This window comes from Dipodomys ordii, unplaced genomic scaffold (assembly GCF_000151885.1).
Source record: "Dipodomys ordii isolate 6190 unplaced genomic scaffold, Dord_2.0 Scaffold250, whole genome shotgun sequence".
Lineage (NCBI taxonomy): Eukaryota > Metazoa > Chordata > Mammalia > Rodentia > Heteromyidae > Dipodomys > Dipodomys ordii.
The window spans coordinates 578,171-599,115 of record NW_012267466.1 but is presented as its reverse complement, the minus strand read 5'-3'; the positions used below and the strand labels follow the sequence as shown (position 1 = coordinate 599,115).

General features: G+C 46.0%; 1 protein-coding gene and 1 pseudogene across 1 annotated transcript; one reads left to right on the top strand and one right to left on the bottom strand.

Annotated features, from left to right (window-relative positions):
* Positions 1–1,611: 1,611 nt before the first annotated feature.
* LOC106000950 (bile salt sulfotransferase-like) lies at positions 1,612–20,557 on the top strand. The gene is made up of 2 exons (XM_013036165.1): positions 1,612–1,857; positions 20,392–20,557. Exons 1-2 carry the CDS (start codon positions 1,638–1,640, stop codon positions 20,448–20,450), a joined length of 279 nt encoding a protein of 92 aa, XP_012891619.1. The 5' UTR covers positions 1,612–1,637; the 3' UTR covers positions 20,451–20,557.
* Positions 7,089–14,802, bottom strand: LOC106000947 (annotated as a pseudogene).
* Positions 20,558–20,945: the final 388 nt, after the last annotated feature.

Genomic DNA, 20,945 nt, shown 5'->3' with positions numbered 1-20,945 from the left:
AGGACATTGGAAGAAAACCGCATTGCGTGCTGTGGGCAATGATTTTTGGGTGATATTAGGAGACTGGTCTTCGGGCCTTGAGTCAGAAGTCCAGTCTACCCCCTTTGCAATCATGATGTCAACTCCAATTCTCAAACTAAAAGAATTGTAAAATTACTCCTCAAACTGGTTTTGCTTTCTTCTTGTTGTTGTTTGCTTTGAGTTTTTGGAGGGCAGAAACTTTTTTTTTTCAATTTTATGCAGGCACACTCATTCATTTGTTCCATTTCTCATTGGCAGAGGCTTGATAGCCCTAGGCAGAAAATTATTACCTATGTCTCTATTATCCAGAGATTTCCCTTCATGAAATTTTAGGTTTCAGGGTTACACTGAAATCCTCTTTCTGCTAGGCCTGTGTTTCTTAGATTTGGTATTTTCATAGTGGCCCAGTGGTTTGTGTGTGTGTGTGTGTGTGTGTGTGTGTGTGTGTGTGTGTTCCACTTTTATTTCTTTGCGTTTTCCTGTTTCTTCATTGCCTGTCCTAATGCATATCCCTGATTCCAGAGCCATGGTTTTCTGTCTTCAGTTTTGTCTCCTCTCTCAAAAGATAGTCCTCAGTGATTTGAGGCCTGAACAATACCAAATCCACCATTGAATTCACTGAGATTCTAGTAAAGTTCTTGGCTGGCTAAGAACTCACCCCGTAATACCAGCTACTCAGGAAACTGAGATCTAAAGGATCACCTTCAAAGCCAGGACAGGCAGGAAAAGAATGTGAGCCTCTTACCTCTAATTTGATGGTAGCCTTCAGCATAAAAGCTCAGTCCCAATGTTCAGGCTCACTACTGGTGAATGCACCCGTGCACGCACACACACACCCACACACACCCACACACCCACACACATTTCTCAGCAATTCTTACCTCTGAGACCCAGTGGCTGTGGAAGTACCAAGATGGGGAGTCAGGTGGGGCTGGGTCCTTGGTGCGCTGGGCCTCATCTGATCTCAGCATTTCTCTCCAGCCGCCAGGCATTGCCAGGAAATGGAAGAACCACTTCACCACAGCCCAGAACAAATCCTTGGAGAAAATACTCTGGGAGAAGGTGGCAGGACTTCCTCTGGAGCTCTTTCCATTGAGCTAAGTCCAGATTCTTATCTCTAATAAACCACCAGAAAACCGGAAGTGGCACTGTGGCTCAAGTGGTAGACGTGAGCCTTGAGCTGAAGACCTGAGGGATAGTGCCTAGGCTCAGAGTTCAAGCCCCATTTCCGACAAAAAGAAAAAAGAAAAAATGCCTTGAGTGCTCTTGCCCTTAGCTTTTGTGTGATATGAGTAGAATGATCCTAGGACCTTGAGCCAGAAGTCCAGACCTCACTCTTGACCATTTTTGAGATATCTACACCTATCTCCAAAATTAGGTATTTGTAAATTTCCAAATTAAAAATAACCTTGCTCTCAAGCCTGCTTCCTTCTATTTCCTCTTGTAGTTCAGGTTCCCTGCCAAGAACTGACAATCTGATGAGCACAGATCGCCCTTGAAGGAGTTCACAGTTGCCCAATAAAAATACTCCATGACATTCGCATTGCATTTTTTTTATCATCAAATTTGTTTCCAAATGAAATGAAAAACGTTAAAGATGGCCTTCACCACCCAGAATGAAAAAACCAGACTCGGCCACCTCCTCCCCGGTGGCAGTACCAGTGACCTGTGACCAAGAGCCAGGCACACAGGGCTCCTCCATGGCTCACGACTATTTATGGTACCAGGGCATTCCTTTCCCTGCCATGGGTTACAACCCTGAAATCATAAAAGCAGCCCATGAGAAGCTGGTGCTGAAGGATGAGGACATCATCACGGTAACCTACCCCAAATCAGGTGAGCAGACAGGGCTGCAGCTACATGCCCTACTCCCCCCAGCCTCCCATGCGGGGACGGTATAGTATCTCATTTGTTTCTTTCCCTTCCGAGAAGAGGATCTCTCACCAGCCCACTTCACAGGGATTCCTGTGTGTGTGGTGTGTCAGTGAAGGTGTTGGAGAAATGCAGTAGAGTTGGGCCTATGTCAGAATTAGGTATCTGTGACTGTCTGGGGCTGGGGGTTGAGTGACAGAGGAGGAAGGCTGCTGATCTCCTAGAAGAATCACTTCTAGTTTTTCCCCCTTATTTTTTTCTAATTTACTTTATTGTTAGAGAGGTGATGTACAGCCGGGTTACACTTACCTACATCAGGTAATAAGTACATTTCCTTTCACACAGCATCTTCTGTTCCCTCGTTCTCTCCCATTCCCTCCCTCCCCTGTCCACTCGTGAGTTGCACAGCTCACTTTCATAGTGTCCAGTGCACTTCACGACTGTACTTTTTCATCATTTGTGCTCTGGTTCTCTCTACCCTTTCCCTACCATTGAATAGATGTGTGCGTGAATACATAAGGTAAAGAATAGAGAGCCATCACAAAAAGACAAACCACATTTTAAAAAAAGTCCTTTGTTCCCATATCTTTAGGGTTCATTTCAGCATGCATATCATTTTATATTCATACGAAGAGGGGCTTTGTGATTCTCTCCTACAGCTCTTTTGATCTCAATGTACAGGAGTATCTAGAATGCTGTGCAAACTGACATATTCCTGATGTTTTCGATCTAACTTCTGCATACCATGGAGATCATGTGTCATTTGTCTCTCTGATCTTGGCTTCCCTCACTCAACATGATTTGTTGTGGTCCCATCCATTTCCCTGCAAGTTACATAATTTTATTCTTTCTAACGGCTGGGTAAAATTGCATTGCACATAGCTACGCATCTATGTGGGGCATCTGGGCTGTTTCTCTCTCTTGGCTATTGTGAAAAGTGCGGTGATGACCATGGATGTGCAGGTGTCCTTGTCATATCCTGGCTTATGATGCTCAGGGTACCTGCCTGGGAGTGGTATGGCTGGGTCATAAGGAAGATCTATGTTTAGTTTTTGAGGAATCTCCAGACTGCTCTCCAGAGTGGTTGTACTACTTTACATTCCCACCGGCAGTGCCGGAGGGTTTCTTTCCCCCATATCCCTGCCTACATTAGTTGTTGTTAGAATTCAAAATGTTGGCCAGTCTAACTGGCATGAGATGGCATCTCAGGATCATTTTGATTCATATGTTCTTTCAGGACAGGGATGCTGAGCATTTCCGCATGTGCTTCTTTACTCTTCTTACCTCTTCTTCTGAGTAGTTTCTCCTTAATTTCCTTGAGCTCCTTGTATATTATTGGCTATTAGGACTTTCCCTGATGTATTCCTGGAAAAGATCTTTTCCCAGTTGGTTGGCTGTCTTTCTAGTTTAGTAACTATATCCTTAGTTGGGCAGAAATGACTTATTTTCATGTCACTTTTTCCTTTTTAAATTTAAAATTTGGTTTCCATGTGATTAATTTATTTAGGGTTTTTTTTATAAATGATCTTTCAAATTTGACGAGGTGACTCACAGCTGCAAATGGTTGAGATCTGAAGATCACAGTTCCAAACCAGCCTAGGCATGAAAGGCTGTGGGACTCCAATCTCCCACTAACCTCCAGAAAATAAGAGGTAGTGGTGGGGCTCAAAATGGTAGAGAGCAAGCCTTGAGCAGAAGAGTTCAGGGATGGCACCTTCACCCTGAGTTCAAACCCCACAGCAGCTGTACCAAAGGGTTCCAATGCCACGCTGTTCATTTCCCAGGAGGCATCTTGATCGATGTCACCCCTCCACATACATTTTAGAACAAACGTTTCAGACTATCAGCATGTGTACACATGCCAACTCGGTCGAGGTGGTTTTCATTGAGGCTGTGTTTAATCGTGTAGCTACATTGGAAGCTGGCATACGAAGACATGCTGGCTTTCTCTGTCCCTACATATGTGGAAAAGTTTTTTATTCTGGTATTTTAGTTTTCTCAATATTTTTAAAGTTCTATATCTAGCACTCATGGACACCTTTCAAATAAAGTCAAATGCTTTTTTATTTAGTACATGATAAACATTGAAGGAGTAACTTTATTTCTGTGGGAGGCAGTACTGGGATTTGAACTCAGGGCCCTCTACTTTCTTGGCTTGCCTATTCAGCTAGCAATCTACCACTTGAGCCATATCTCCAGCACATATTTTCTCTTCATATAATTATATTTGTTATAATTAAGATGTTTTACAGAAGTCAAGTAATAAGTACATTAGTTTTTGGAAAGTGTGTAGAGCAAGCCCCAGGACTGGCAAAAAAAAGAAAAAAAAATTCTCTTTAAGCAGTAGTTGGGAACTGGAAACGTCCAGCAAATACAAGGCAGTAGCAGAACAGGCCCTCATGAGGGCCACCAGGGGAGGAGCACCAGGATGGGGCAGAGCCAGCACAGAGCACACACTGCAAGGAAATGCGCTGAGAATCAGGGGCCAAGAGCAGTGCAGGGATTTCAGGAACAGCCACGGGGTGGATCCATCCCAAATATCCACAGAGACTCGCTGCTTAACCCCAATAGGCTCTGGGAATAAATGGAGAGTGACGCTGATTACCAATTCAACTGGAAGCACACAAGGGCAGGCCATCGTGAGAAGACAGATGGTGTGTGATTTGTACCATGTGCAAAGCCCACAGCCGCCACAACCTAGAAGAGATAGGAGAGCTGTGGGGGCCTGGACAGGAGACAGGGCCAACTATGCACATGTGGATGGCATAGGTTTATAAGATGTTAAGGTACTGTGGTGAGCCAGACTCTGTGGCTCATGCTCAGGAGTCTGAGATCTGAGGATTGCAGTTCGAAGACAGACTTGGCAATCAACAACCAAAAAGCAGGAGATAGAGCTGTGACTCAAGTGGTAGAACACCAACCTTGAGCAGAAAAACTCAGGGATAGCCCCAGGCTTGGATATCAAGCTCTCGGAATCACACGCGCGCGCGCATGCACACACACATACACACACATACCTTCTGGCCATGTGTGACCAAAGATTGTATGCTAGGCAAAGTTTATATTGGTAAGGTTTATGTTATATATATTTTACCATCAAGATTTGTATGCAATTCAGATAGAAATGAGTGTCAGTCCCATTATCTTCTGTCTCCATGAACCAACTGGGTGGTTGAGATCCTGTGTCTCATTCACAGCAAGGGGGATCCCGAGTAGATCCAGTCTGAGCTCATCTGGGATCACTCTCCGTGGATGAAGACTGAACATGGATCCAAAATCATTAAGGACAGGAAGGAGGGGCCCCCTCGTCCTCTCCTTCCACCTCCCCATGCATGTCTTCCCCAAGTCTTTCTTCACTTCCAAGGCAAAGGTAAGTGAGATCTGAGGGTCAGAGTTCAAAGCCAGCCTGGGCATGAAAGCTTCTGAGACTCTTAACTCCAAGTCACCTGAAAACTGGAAGAGGCACTGTGGCTCAAAGTGGTAGAGCCCAGCCTGAAACAAAACAAGCCCAGGCCTGCAGTTCAATCCCAATGACCGACCAAAAACTAAACTAAAATAAAAAATGAAGAAATAAGCCAGGCAAGGGTGGCTTACACCTGTCACACTGGTTACTCAGGAGGCTGAGTTCTAAGGATCATAGTTCAAAAGCAACTTGGGGAGAAAAGTCTGAGAGACTCCACCAAACAAACATCACATTGGAACTGGAGCTGTGGATCAAGTGATACAGCAGTAGCTGTGAGCAAAAAAGCTCATGGACAGTACCCAGGCCGTGAGTTCAAGCCTCCATACTGTCACGCGCCCGTACGCACGCACACACACACACACACACACACCCAGAAGATATTGGAGAAACAGGGGAGATGGCAGAAGGAGTGAAGAGGCCTGTGGTGGGGTGCATGTAAAATCAATCATTACCTTTTTCATCTGCTCATAACTGAGGACCAGCATGTTCTCCTTTTCCCTCATGGACATCCAGCCTCAGACATGATCAAACCATGACCCGTATAGCACTGCAGGGGGAACAGTGGGGCAGTGTGAAAAGTCTGCACCATTCCCGATCTGCATGGTGGTCTCAGCACTGATCGCTCTGGTCCCGGTCACCTTCACCAGGGTGTAATTGACGAATAAGTCCTGTCTCTTTATAGCCTCAAAGAGAGAGCACTGTGGAGCCAGGACGTGGCTTTCCAAATAATTTTCTTTTCTGGTGGAGCTACATTTGCGCATGTGAGGCAGGTCACCAAAGGCGGCACCAGTGCCTCTGAACAGGAGAGAGATCCGCGGGCCCTCACAGAACCCAAGCTGATGGGGAAAAAACGAGGAGGCAACAATGCTTGATAAGAAATGTACTCATTATCTTGCCTGTGTAATTGTAACCCCCTCTGTACAGTATTCTCACAATAAAAAAAAAAAAACCCAAGCTGAGTGCCTTCCACACCAAGTTGGCCCAAATCCATCATTTGCACAACAGAGCAGAAGTCCAAGCGCAAGGTCTGAGCCGTCTCACACACACACACACACACACACACACACACACACACACACACACACACACACGAGGTGGCTTCCATCCCTGCCCATGGCTCCCAAGCAGGTCAGTCTTCTGAGACTCCATGGCAGAGCCCTGCGTGCCTGGCTCTGTTCCCAGGCCACTGTCATTGTGGAGAGAGTGGCAGAGTTGGGTTCTCAAACTGGGTGGTGACCAATCATTGACTTGTTCCATTTGGTTATGAAACGCATGTGATGATAAAGAAAAATGCAATGTGGTTTATTTTGGGCCACTGGGAACTGATTCAAGGCCAATCTGTGCTCATCTGATTTTCAGTTCGTGGCAGGGAACCTGAACTACAAGAGGAAATAGAAGGAAGCAGGCTTGGGAGCAGCATTTTTTAAATGGTTTTAATTTTACAATACTTTTATTTTTGAGAATTGGCGTGGACATCACGATTGCAAAGGGGGGGGGCAGAATGGACTTCTGACTCAAGGCCCTAAGAGCAATCTGCTAATATCACCCAGAACTCATTGCCCAGAGCACGCAATGCAGTTTTCTTCCAATTTCTTCCGTTGACCCCAGGATCTCTCTCCACTCTAGGCTCTCAGCCATGACCCTGGTATCATGGATCTCCATAGCTGCTCAGGCTCCTGGGAGCAGGGAGAGCTTCTCAGACTTCCTTTCTTTGTCCTAGCCTGGCCAATTTTGTGAAGCATCAACACTTAAAGTAACATCAGTGGAATGATGTGTGTTTGTGTACGAACGCGTGAGAGTGAATGTTAATTCATTGAAGATAACAGGCTCACAGACTTTCCTGACTGGTTGGCTTTGACCCTGGGTCCTCATTTCTCAGCCTTCTCAGTAATGTAGGTAACCATTGATGCCTGGCTTTGAAAGATTTCCGAATAGCTGTGGTGCTATAAATGCAAGGGTGACACCATGGAGATTTATATCGAGCAAGGAATCAAATGTACAGCGTGAACATTCTAACCATCAGAATCAAGTGACAGCTCTGTGCCCTGACCCCAAGGAGACAGAAATCTTTGTCTCCACAGACACAGGGAGAAGTCTGGACTTAGTCCCATAGGAACAGCTCTGCAGGAAGTCCCGCCATCTTCTCCTGGAATATTTTCTCAAAGGCTTCAGCCTGGGCTACAGTGAAGTGGTTCTTCCAGTCCCCTGTTATGCCTGGAAGCCAGGGAGAAATGCTGCAATCAGAGGGGGCCAGCACACAGAGGGCCCAGCCTAAGGCTGCCTCCCTGTCCCATCCCTGCTGTGCATCTGTGGAGGACCCTGGAGCCCAGAGGGGAGAATTGTCAAGAACTGTGTGTGTGTGTGTGTGTGTGTGTGTGTGTACACTCATGCATGTGTGCCTGTGCCTGCATGTGTGCACATGTGTGTACACATGTGGGTATGTAAGGGTGTGTGCCTACCCATGTGTGGCGTGCACATGAGTGTCAGTGTGTGGCATTGGTGTGGTGTTCCCTTACATTTGTGTGTGTGTGCACGCATGCGCACATGCCCATGTGTACAGGTGCAGGTGGGTGTGCCATTCCTGGGCCTGGGGGCTATCTCTGAGCTTTTTTCCTCAAGGCTGGTACTCTGCCATTTGTGTCACAGCTCCACTTCTGGCTTTTTGCTGGTGAATTGCAGATAAGAGTCTCATAGAATTTTCCTGCCTCTGGGGCTTTGGACCATGATCCTCAGATCCAACTCCCTGAGTAGCTGGGATTGCAGGCGTGAGCCATCAGCACCAGGCCAAGCAAGAACTTCACCAGAATGTCAGTGAATTCAATGATGGATTTGGTGTTGTCCAGCCCTAAAAACAATGAGGAAAATGCCTCCATAGAGAGAACCAAACAAGACAGAACACGGAGGGGGGGGGATGGGAAACGCTGGAATGTGACTTAGTTGTATATGCTTGCCTAGCAGGCATACAGCCCAGGGTTTGATTCCTCAGTACCACATACACCGAAAAAGCCGGAAGTGGCTGTGACTCAAGTGGTAGAGTGCTAGCCTTGAGAAGAAAAAAAGGAGAAAAAGAAGCTGAGGGACAGTGCTCAGGCCATGAGTTCAAGCCCCTGGACTGGCAAAAAAGAAAGAAAGAAAGAAAGAAAGAAAGAAAGAAAGAAAGAAAGAAAGAAAGAAAGGAAGGAAGGAAGGAAGGAAGGAACGAAGGAAGGAAGGAAGGAAGGAAGAAAGAGAAAAGAAAGAAAAAGAAAAGAACACCGGGCTTCCGAGATCAGGGGGATGCCATTAGAACAAGCAATGGCCAAACAGGAAAACAGACGTGTAAATGGAGCACAATAAAACTAAACAAAAACACAGGCAACAGTGAAGACACCAAAGTTAAGAAACACAGGCCTAGCAGAAACAGAGGATTTCAATGTAGTAATGGAATAAAAAAAGCTATTCTGATATGAAGAAATAAAAATGACTAATAAACACATAAAACCCACTGGGTCCTGGTGGCTTACACCTGTTATCCTGGCATGTCAAAAGGTTGAGATTGGAGGGTCAGGTTTGAAGGGAAGACTGTGAGACTCTATCTCCAAGGAACCATGCAAAAGCCAGAAGTGGAGTATGGCTCAAGTGCTGGAATACCAGCCTTCAAAATTAAAAAAAAAATTAAACACTACCAAGGCCTGAGTTCAAGGCCTAGGACTAACACACCTTAAAAAAAACAACTATAAAGCCATACTCATGAAACAATAATCTGTCAAGAATTCCTTTCCTGATTTCTGACAGATGTTTAAACCACAGTGATTGATTCCATACCCTTCCTGGTAATTAAGAATCCAGGAGAAAAGTGAATCCCTATCAGCAGGCTGTAATTGGACATTGTGTTTTCCTTCATGGCCAGGAAGGAGCTGTTCTCCAAGACCAACTCCAGCTCTTCGGGGTTCAACTTCTTCCCCAGGAACTGACAGATCTTCTCCACAGTGCTCCTCGTGTCCTGCAAGAAGGAAAAGCAGGACAAGGAGAACACAGAGCGGCTCTCAGAACGAGGGAGCTTTGGAGGGAGGACAAGAAGAGACAGACAGCCAAGCTCCAAGACAGACTCATGTGTCAGAGGCTGAGCTGGGAGCAGGAATGAAGGAAGCCGTCGGTAAAACTCAACAGGAAAGGTCATCTGAACCCTTGTGCTTGCTCTAAGTCACATACAAAGAACTGGCTTACTTAAAAAACACTAGGTCCCCGGGATTGTTTTAGTATTTCTGTAGAGTCGGTTTTATATTTAACCAGTTGGCCTTGTCATGTTTTTATTGCACTCTGTTTTTACTAAGCCTAAAGATTCCTTGTTTTTCTGGACTATACTAACCTTATGCTACTTCTTGACTTCTAACAGTATATATAAGAGGAAACTAAAAATCAAGGGTGCTGCAGTCTTGAGCTGCAAACCTTCCCACCCCATCCTTTGTCTTGTGTCTTTTTTTCTCATCCTCGACCCCTAAATCAGGATTCCCTTTTGATGCCGGCAGGCTCTGGCACAGGGAGGGAGGAAGGAATGAGAGCAAGATAGGAAGGAGGACCAGAAGGATTTGATCCAAACACAACCAGAGCACAGAGGCTGGAGATGTCCCAGACCTAGAGCAAGGCATTTGGACAATGATCAAGTGATAATTTGACAGTTATCCACAGGAAGATCAATACACCAGGTACTACAGTGAACCAAAGCTGATTTCTGAACAACACAGATTTTGTTAATGGCTGTGTGTGAGAGAGAGTTGTGTGTGTCTGTTGTATGGTTGAACTCAGTGTGTGCATACTATCTTGAGCCTTTGTGCTCAAGGCTAGCTCTACCACTTGAGCCATAGCTCCACTATGGCTCTTTGGTGGTTCATTGGAAATAAGAGTCTCATGGACTTTCCTGCCCAGGCTGGCTTTGAACTGTAATCCACAGATCCCATCTTCCTGGGTAGCTGGTATTGTGTAGTCTGACGAGTGGAATGGGGTCTATGATGAAGGAGAGATGTGTGTCAGTGTGAGGGGGCAGTGGGCTGGGGTGCGGGGAAAATGGATCGTTACCTTCTTGAGCTCCTCGTAACTGAGCACCAGCATGTTCTCCCTCTCCCTCATGGACATCCAGCCCTGGACATGTGCAAACCATGATCCGAACTGTACTGCAGGATGGGTAACGAGAGACAAATAATCAACTCTGGTCGTCCAGATGTGGTCTATATTCTCCACACATTTCCCCTTGTCTGTGTAGCTTCTCACAGTATAACTGGCAAAAATCTTGTGCATATTTACCAATTAAAATATATTTAGCTGGGCACTGGTAGCTTACACGTGTCATCTTAGCTACTCAGGAGGCTGAGATCTGAAGCTCTGTTTTAAGGCAGTCAAGGAAAGGAAGTCCTTGAGAAGCTTATACCCAATTAATCACTGAAAAGATGGAAGTGGAGATTAGGGTCACCAGCAATCGAGCCCTAGCCTTGAGTGAAAAAATAAGGGAAAGTGCCCAGGGCCAGAGTTCATCCTCCAGACCAGCACGCACATGCAGTTGCACGCACACACACACACACACACACACACACACACACACACAAAAACTGTTTAGATCCCTCACTTCACAAGCCACTCACCGCTGCCTTCAATGAACCAGTCGTAATACTGCTGCAGAGACTGTGGATTCTTCAAGTACGTTGTTCCAGCCAAGAAATAATAGCCAGACACAAGGACATCCTTTGGATTTCTGATGACGTAGATCACCTTAAAGGGAGAAAGGCAAAAACTAAAAAATCATTACCATCTTTCCCACATTCAAGGCCTTGATCTCTCCATATCCAAGGTGTATATGATAGGATCCATATCAAAGGATAAGCCATCTATCTGCTCACTGTCTTAATTAGAACTCTAATTAATTTTGTTGTTCATGCCTGTCCTGAGGCTTGAACTCATGGACTGGGCACTGTCTCTGGGCTTGTTCTCTCAAAGCTGGCACTCTACCACTTGGAGCCATAGCTCCATTGCCAGGTTGGTGGTGGTTCCTTGGAGATAAGAGGTTTTTGGACTTTTCTGCCCAGGTTGGATTTGAACTCCAATCCTCAGACATCCTCCTCCTGAGTAACAAGGGTGACCGCTATTAGCCATTGGTATCAGGCTTATTTATTCACATTTTTCTTTTTTCTTGGTCGATCATGGGGATTTAACTCTGGTCCTGGGCGCTGTCCCTGAGCTTCTTTTGCTCACTCTACCACTTGGAGCCACAGCCCCACTTCTGGTGTTCTTGTGGTTAATTGGAGTCTCATAGAATATCACACCTGAGCTGACTTCGAACTACAACCCTCAGATCTCAACCTCCTAAGCAGCTAGCCAGGATTACAGGTGTGAGCAATGGTACACAGGTAACATATTCAGTTTATTTTTTCTGGTCGTAGGGCTTGAACTCTGAGCCTGGGTGCTGTCCTTCATCTCTTCAGCTCAAGGCTAGCACTCTACAACATGAGTTACAGTGCCATTTCCGGTTTTCTGGTGGTTTATTGGAGATAAGAGTTTCACAGACTTTCCTGCCTGGGCTGGCTTTGAAATGTGATCCTCAGATCTCAGCCTCCTGAGTAGCTAGGATGACAGGCATGAGCCACTGGTGCCTGGCACATATTCACTTTTGATGGAATGAAGCTCAAAGAACAGACAGGCAAGCAGTTGTGTATAAAGGAGATTTGTGAGTTCTGATTGAGCTTAAATGGTGGTTTTGAAGATTCTGGCACCCAGGTCATCTGTGAGGGCCCATCTACACTGGTCCCCATCTTGGGTCTGAGGTCTCTCAGCAGATGAGCACAACTTCAGGTCCATGGAAAACTGCTAAAGGCCAACACAGCTTGGCCTCATCTCCAGGTCTATATGTTTGAGAATTCAAGATTCAAGAGCATCAGTTGAGCCTGGAAACGTGGCTCATACCTGTCATGCTAGCTACTCAGGAGGCTGAGATCTGAGTATTTCAGTTCGAACCTAAGCCAAGCAGGAGATTCTGCGAGACATTTAGGCTCCAAATACCCAACAAAACCAAGAAGCTGAGCTCAAGTGGCAGAGCTCTAACCTTGAGCAGAAAAGCTCAGGAACAGGGCCCAGGCCCTGAGTTCAAGCCCCAGCATGGGCACAAAAAAAAGAGAAACATTGATCTAGCAGTTATTGAGCAGTTATGGAGCACTGACCTTGGCCTTGGAAGTGAAGAAAGACTTGGGGAAGAGTTGGATGGGGAGGTAGGAGGAGACGAGGGGGGGCCCTCCTTCCTGTCTTTTATGGTTTGGAATCCAACTTCAGTCTCCATCCATGGGGAGCGAGTCCAGATAGGCACAGAGCGGATGCATTCGGGATCCCCCTTGCTGTGAATGAGACACAGGATCTCAATCACCCAGTTGGTTCCTGGAGACAGAAGGAAAATGAAGGTCACTCATTTCTATCTGAATTGTATAAAGACCATGACAGTAAAATATACCTAACACAAACCTTAACTATATAGACTTTTCTGGCATACAATCTTTGACCATGTAATGTCCATATTCGTGTATCTGTGTGTGTGTGTGTGTGTGTGTGTGTGTGTGTGTGTGAACATGTACATGCATATGTGCCACTCCTAGGGCTTGAACTCCTGCCCTGACACTGCTCCTGGCTCCTGATTCTCAGAGCATTTTCCTTGCAGTGAGTGCTCCATGCTGGCTCCTCCCCATCCCAGTGCCTGGTGCTCCTCCCCTTGAAGCCCCCTCCCCCATTTCAGCCTGTTCTGCCAGTTCCCAACTACAGCCCACAGTAAATATTCTTCTTATTGAACTCAGGGCCTGGACATGTGCTCAAAAGCCAAATGTACTCTGTACCTGACCTATGAAATGGGTAGCCTTCTGTACAATACCTTTTTAGTAACAATGAACATATAAGAACAAGAAGATGTGCTGGAGATATGGCTCAAGTAGTAGAGTGCCAGCTGAATAAGCAAGCTGAGCAAGTACAAGGCCATGAGTTCAAATCCCAGTACTGCACCCACCACAAAAATAAAAAAAATGAAAACTGTTTGGTATATACTAAATGAAAAATGTTACAATTTATCTAAAAGATGTCCATGACATTGTGGCTCATGTTTTAGAGTGTTAGTCTTGAGCAAAAGAAGCTTAGGGACAGTGTCCAGGCCCTGCCTCCAATTTAGCTCCATTATTAAATACCCCCCCAATTAAAATCTCCTGGGCTGTAGTTGGCATGTGCACACATGCTGATAGTGTGAAACACTTGTCCCAAAATGTATGTGGAGGAGATGGTATTGATCAAGATGCCTCATCTTGCTAAATATGCAGCATGGTCTGAAATCCGTTGGTACACCTGCTAAAACGTCTTTTAGGCTTTTTTTTTTGCATGTGTGTCCATCATGGGGCTTGAACTTGGGACCTGAGCACTGTCCCTGAGCTCTTTGCTCAAGGCTAGTGCTCTACCACTTTGAACTACAGCTCCACTTGGTAATTGGAGAGAAGAGTCTCACGGCCTTTCTTGCCCAAGATGGCTTTGAACCAAGATCCTCAGTCTTCTGAGTAGGATTACAGACAGGAATCACCATCAGACTGTTTGAAAAATCATTATTAAAACAAAGGATAAGGGGCTGGGAAGGTGGCTCCGTGGTAGAGCGCTTGCCTTGCATACATGAGGCCCTGGGTTCAATTCCTCAGCACCACATAAGCAAAAAACAAAAAAAAATGCTGGAAGTGGCACTGTGGCACAAGTGATAGAACTTGAGCTGAAGAGCTGAGGGACAGCGCCCAGGCCCAGAGTTCAGGCCCCACGACCGACTCAAAATAAATAAATAGATAAAAATACAACAAAGGATAATATTTAAAAGGGGAAAAAAACCTGGATGTGATTTTTCTATGAGCTCTGCAGAGTTCACCCTCCATCATTCACCCCTGGCCCCACAGATAGCCACAAATGCCTGAATATGCCATAGGCTCAACTCTACCACATTGCTCCAGTACCTTCACCAGCCCACCATGCACATGGCAATCCCTGTGAAATGTTCTGGCCAGATCCTTGTCCATGAAGGGAAAGAAATAAATGAGCTACTACACCGCCCCATGCAGGAGGCTGGCGGGAGGGAGGCACAGGCCTGGCCTTTCCCACAGAGCCGCAGCCCCATCTGCTCACCTGATTTGGGGTAGGTCACTGTGATGATGTCCTCGTCGTTCAGCACCAGCTCCTGGGCTGCTTTTATGGATGCAGGGGTGTACAACTTGGAAGGAAAAGGAATGTCCTGGTACCACATGTAGTCCTGAGCCATGGTGGAGCCCTGTATGCCTGGTTATAGATCACAGACCACTTCCACTTGGACAGGTGGTGGCAGCCTCTGGGTTGTCATTCTGGGTGATAAAGTTAATCATTAACTTGTTGTTTCATTGCAAAACTAAGTTGTTGGTAAAGGCAAACATAGTGTGATGGTCACCAGGGGATTTTGAACTCTAAAATCATTCAGGGGTGGGATTTTCAGTTCACGGCAGGGAACCTGAGCTAGATAAGGAAGAAGAAGGAAGCAAGCTTGGGGGAAAATTATTGTTTTTGTCTGAAATTGACAAATCTTTTCCTTTGGGAATAGGTATAGATATCACAGCAATTGCACAGAGGGTGGCTGGACTACTGACCCAACGTCCTAAGTCCAATTCACTAACATCACCCAAAACTCATTGCTAAGAATACTCGGTGCATTTTTCTTGTGACTTCCTGTTTCCCCCAGGATCTCTCTCGGCTGTGGGATCTCAACCATGATCTCTGGTGTCATGGATCTCCGTGTCTCCTCAGGCTCCTGAGGACAGAGAGAGTTTCTCAGACTTCCTTTCTTTGTGCTGACCTTGCAGGTTTGAGCAACACCAAATATTTCTGTAACATCACTGGGATGGTGTGTGCTGTGTGCATGTACCAAAATACACCTGTGAGTTTGTACCTGTGTGTGTGTGTGTGTGTGTGTGTGTGTGTGTGTGTGTACATACCACAAGAGTCCATTCCTCTGAGGTTCAGGAGCAAACAAATCTAGGTAGCATTACCCCCAGGCAACTGTGTGCATTGTGCCTGGTGTGGGCAGGCAGGGCAGTAGGGACCTCTGTCTGGAGGACAAAGGCTCCTGGTCTGACTGAGCCATGAGCACCAGGTGTTTATTCACTGCACAGCATTGTGTCAGGCCACAGACACCAGGTCACATGACTCTGAAGCCACACAATCTCACTCTGGTGTTTATATATATTTCCCCCCAGTTCTGGAGCTTGAACTCAGGACTATGGCTTTGCACTCAAGGCTGGTGCTCTACCACTTTAGCCACAGCTCCACTTCTGACAGTTGTCTTGGTTCATTTGAGATACCAGTCTTCTGGCTTTTATTTACTGGGCTGGCTTCAAACCTTGATTCCCCAGACCTCCAGCCTCCTGAGTAGCTAGGATTACAGACATGAGCCACTGGTGCCTGGCACCAAAGACCGTTTTTCGTCTTAAACTCTAAAAACAAAAACAAAAACAGAAAGAGCCCTGAAGCCTATTTCCTTGTATTTCCTCTGGTAGTTGAGATTCCCTACCCTGAACTAAAGTCAGAAGGGCACAGATTGCCCTTGAAGAATTTCACAGTTGCCCTCTGTGTTGTTTTTTTAATCATCAAATCACTTTCATAACAAAATGAAACAAGTTAATGATTAGCTTCAGTCAGTGGTGTCACCACCTCCCCAGTACCAGTGGCCTGGGACCAAGAGCCAGGCACACAGGGCTCTGCCATGGCTCAGGACTATGTGTGGTTGGTTCCAGGGCATTCCTTTCCCTGCCTTGGGTTTCAACTCAGAAGTCATAAAAGCAGCCCACAAGGAGCTGATGCTGAGGACATCATCACGGTGACCTAACCTAAAATAGGTGAGCAGACGTGTCTGTGGCTACATGGGAAAGAACAGGCATGTGCCCCCCCCCGCTCTTTCCTGGGGACAGTGTAGTAGCTCATTATTGAAGACCCAGGGGTAGAGCTGCATCAGTGGTAGAGGTCCAGCCTTGAGCGCCACAGCTAGGGAGAGCATACAGGACTGGTGTGTGTATACACACACACACACACACACACACACACACACACAGGATGGTTTTTTTGAGGAGCTCTATGGTATATTAAATTGAAAAGAATGACTTTGATGTTACTTGGAAGCATGATTTCCAGGAGAAGAATTGTCATGGAACATGGCTGGGAACCAAAAAGCTTCTGGTGAATACAAGGAACTGGCAGACCAGGGGGTCATGTGTCAAGGAGAACACTGGGAGTGCAGAGCATGCATGTGTGCGTGTGTGTGTGTGCGGGCATGTGCTCATACACGCAGTGAAGAAGCACCCCAACCCTCCACGGGCATCACGCCATGCATCTTCCCCTTCCGGCACTGGCATATGATCTACAAGGAGTTCACTGAGGGTGACCAGGTGTTCAGGAGGAAGTAGTGCTTCCTGACCCCTGGCTGCAGCCAGGACCTGGGGTAGAAGTACTGCTGAGTGGCAAGGTGGGACAGGGGTCACTCAGAGTGAATGAATGAATGCATGCATGCTTACCTGAATGTGTGCATGCATCACCTCTCGTCTTTCTTTGTTCTTTCCTGGCAGGGTAGAGGGGGGCACAGCTGCCACCACCAGGGATCAGTGCTGGCTGCAGGGGTTGGGTTTCTACCCACCTGCCAGCTGGAAAATGTGCATGGGGATGTGGGGTCACAGCGGCTGCCACCTCAGAACTATCACTCCCCAGGGACTGTAATCCCAGGGACAGTCACACCAGTGTTGTGTCTGTGCTCCTCCTTGCTGATTGTCAACTCCCAGCACTCTATAGGCTGAGTAGCCCCTCAGGAGACTGTAAAGCTGAGCTCTTAAAGGCATGTGAAGCCAGGCAATGAGCTCACGCCTGTCATCACAACTACCCGGGAGGCTGAGATCTGAGCATTGAGGTTGGAAGCCAGCCCAGGCAGGAAAGTCTGTGGGCCTCTGATCTCCAGAAAACCACCAAAAAGCCTCTGTAGTTCAAAATGGTAGAGTGTTAACCTTGAGCAAAAGAGCTTAAATCAGTGCCCAGAACCTACTATCAAGCCCCAGCTCTGGCACACACACACAGACACACAGACACAGACACAGACACACACACACACACACACACACACACCATCCCATTGATGTTACACAAGTATTTGATGGTCCTCAAATCTGCAAGGTCAGGACAAAGAAAAGAAGGCTGAGAAACTACATGGGCCATGAGCCTGAGGGAAGCAGATGTTCGCCTTGACCTCTGATACCCTCCATATGCATGGGGTTCTTTGCTGAAACCCTGCTTCCTCTGCCAGAATTGAATCTCAGCTTGTCACAGGCACCTGGCAAGGAAGCCAGCCAGCTTGGTGGCTGGTTACTGGTGGCCAGGAAGCCCGCCATGGTGAGCAAACGGGTTACTTTCACAGTGAGCCCAAGACAGTTAATGACCACGTTCAGCACCCGGATGAAACCCAGACTCTGCCACCCCCTCCCAGGTGGTAGTGGCTGTGGCCTGGGACTAAGAGCCAGGCAGGCAGCGTCATCCATTTTTTTTTTTTTTTAGTTAGTCATGGGGCTTGAACTCTGGGCCTGGGCACTGTCCCTCAGCTCTTCAGCTCAATGCAAGTGCTCTATTGCTTGATCCACAGCGCCACATCTGGTTTTCTGAGTGGTTTATTGGAGATAACGACTCTCTTGGACTTCCCTGCCTGGGCTGTCTTTGAGCCACGATCCTTACATCTCAGTCTCCTGAGTAGTGAGGATGACAGGCCTGAGCCACCAGTGCCTGGCTTTTCTCACTATTTCTAAAGTTCCCTATGGAGCACTTACGGACACCTTACAAATTCTAACACTTTTTATTTAGTCCAGGATAAACACTTAAGGATGTAACTTTTCTTTCTTTTTCTTTTTTTTGTTTGTTTCAAATTCTTTATTGTGATTGAGTGGTTACATAATTTCCCAAATTTCACAGTGTTGTGGGTTAGTGATGCTTAGTTAAAGTCACAAACACATTCTGACTTTCATGGGGCAAATGGTCTATCGTACTCTATAACATTTATGAGTTCTATGTGCTTTGCAATACAGTTATTTCTTCTGCATTTGGTGATATGTACATTTCTTTTGTTTTGCATAGTGTCAGCTGTTCCCTCTTTCCTGCTTGTTCCCTCCCTCCCATTGCTGCCATTGTGTTGCTTAGTTTATTTTGGTCAATGACCATTGCAGCTGATGGGTCCCGCTGTTTTATGTTTTTCCCTGATTCGTTCTAGCTCTATGTTGTCCTCCTGGTTTCCCTCCAGTGTGCACATATATACCATATATGTGATCAGCAGCATGGGGTTATTTAGTAGTGATTCCATCAGATGAGTGGAAGTTCTTTGTGTCTTAAGTCTTATTAATTTTGACTTATCACCTAACATTTTGGATTTAGCATCCACTTATCAGGGAGACCATGTGCCGTTTGTCTCTGCTCTTAGCTTACCTCACTCAACATGATTCCTTCTAGCTCCATCCATTTTCAGGCAAATACCATTATTTTGTCATTTCTAATGGCTGCATAACATTCCATTGTGTTTAGATACCACAATTTTTGGGTCTCTTCATCTGTGGTGGGACATCTGGGTTGTTTCCATATCCTAGCTATTGTGAACAGTGCTGCAATAAACATGGAGGTATATATGTCCTTGTATATTGGTTCCTGTTGTTCAGGGTAGATGCCTAGAAGTGGTATGACTGGGTCATAAGGGAGGTCAATCTTTAGCTTTCTGAGGACCCTCCAGACTGCTTTCCAAAGTGGTTGTGTAAGTGTACATTCCCACCAGCAGTGTAATAGGGTTCCTCTTTCTCCACATCCCCTCCAACATTTGTCATTGGCTGATTTGTGGATGTGGGACATTCTGACTGGGGTAAGGTGGTATCTCAGGATTGTCTTTATTTGCATTTCCTTTACCACCAGGGATGGTGAACATTTCCTCATGTGTTTTTTTGCCATTTTTATTTCTTCATCTGAGAAGTCTCTCTTTAGTTCCCTTGCCCATTTAGTAATTGGTTTGTTAGTTTGGGAGGGATTATTTTCTTGAGTTCCTTGTGTATCCTGGATATTAAACCCTTGTCTGATATATTGCTGGTGAATATTTTTTCCCAATTAGTTGGTTGTCTTTCTAGCTTGGTTGCTATAGTTGTAGCTGTGCAAAACCTTTTTATTTTAAGGCCATCCCATTTGTCGAATCTCTCTCCAATTTGTTGTGACCTTGGGACTCTGTTCAGGAAGTTCCTGCCTGTGCCTATAAGTTCAAGTGAGGATGTAACTTTTTGATTATTAATTTGGTAGGGGGCATTACTCTGATTTGAACTCAGGGCCTTGTACTTGCTTGGCTTGAGTATCCAGCTGGCACACGAACACTTGAGCCATATCTATACTGTTGTATGGGGAAGGGGTGGAGGGTGTTAACATTTCCTAACTATTGAATACATTTGATTTTGTTTTTTTTTTTTTAATTAAAGTCCCCAGGCCCTGAGTTCAAGCTCCAGAACTGGCACAAAAAGAAAAAAAAACACTCATTGGCAACTGGAAAGCTTACAATAAACACAAGAACCTGGCAGAACAGGCCATATTCCAGGGGATTGTGTGTGACTCAGGCCTGGGATGGCAGCAGGAGGCGAGCACCCAGCACACACACTGAGCACCGAGTAAAGGAAATGAGACAGGAGGATGAACTGAAGGGATTTCAGGAACAACCAAGAGGAAGAGTAACCCCCAATATCCACAGAGAAAGAGCTGTATAGTCAGAATAGGTTGTAGGGAATAAATGGGATATTATGCTGATTACCAGTGAAGAAAACACAAAATTGGGACACACACACACACACACACAAACACACTAAAGTTGAGTGACCAAAGATTGCATGCCAGCCACAGAGTCTATGGGTAAGGTTTATGTTATGTATATTTTACCATCATGGTTTTTACATAATTCAGATAGAAATGAGTGACATTCACTTTCCTTCTGTCTCCAGGAACCAACTGGATGATTGAGATCCTGTGTCTCATTCACAGCAAGGGGGAGCCAGAGTGAATCCGGTCTGTGCCCATCTGGAATCGAACCCTGTGTATGGAGACTAATCATGGATCTAAAATAATATAAGACATGAAGGTGGGGCCCAGCCTCCTCTCCTCTCACCTGGCCATCCAACTCTTCCGAAGTCTTTCTTCACTTTTAAGGCTAAGATCAGTGCTCAGTGCCCAAGAACTGTTCAGACAATGCTGGGTTTGTTGTGTGTGTGTGTGTGTGTGTGTGTGTGTGTGTGTGTGTGTGTGAGTTTTGCAGCTTGAACTCAGGGCCTGGGCACTGTGCCTGAGTTTTTTGTTCAAGGCTGAATCTCTACCACTTAAGCCACAGCTCAGCTTCCAGCTTCTTGGTGGTTAATTGGAGATAAAAGGCTCAGAATCCCTGCTCAGGCTGGCTTTCAACCCCAATCCTCAGATCCCAGCCTCCTGAATAGCTAGGATGACAAGTGAGAGACCTGTTGCCAGGCTCAATCAATGATTTTTATCTATAATGCTTGAAATT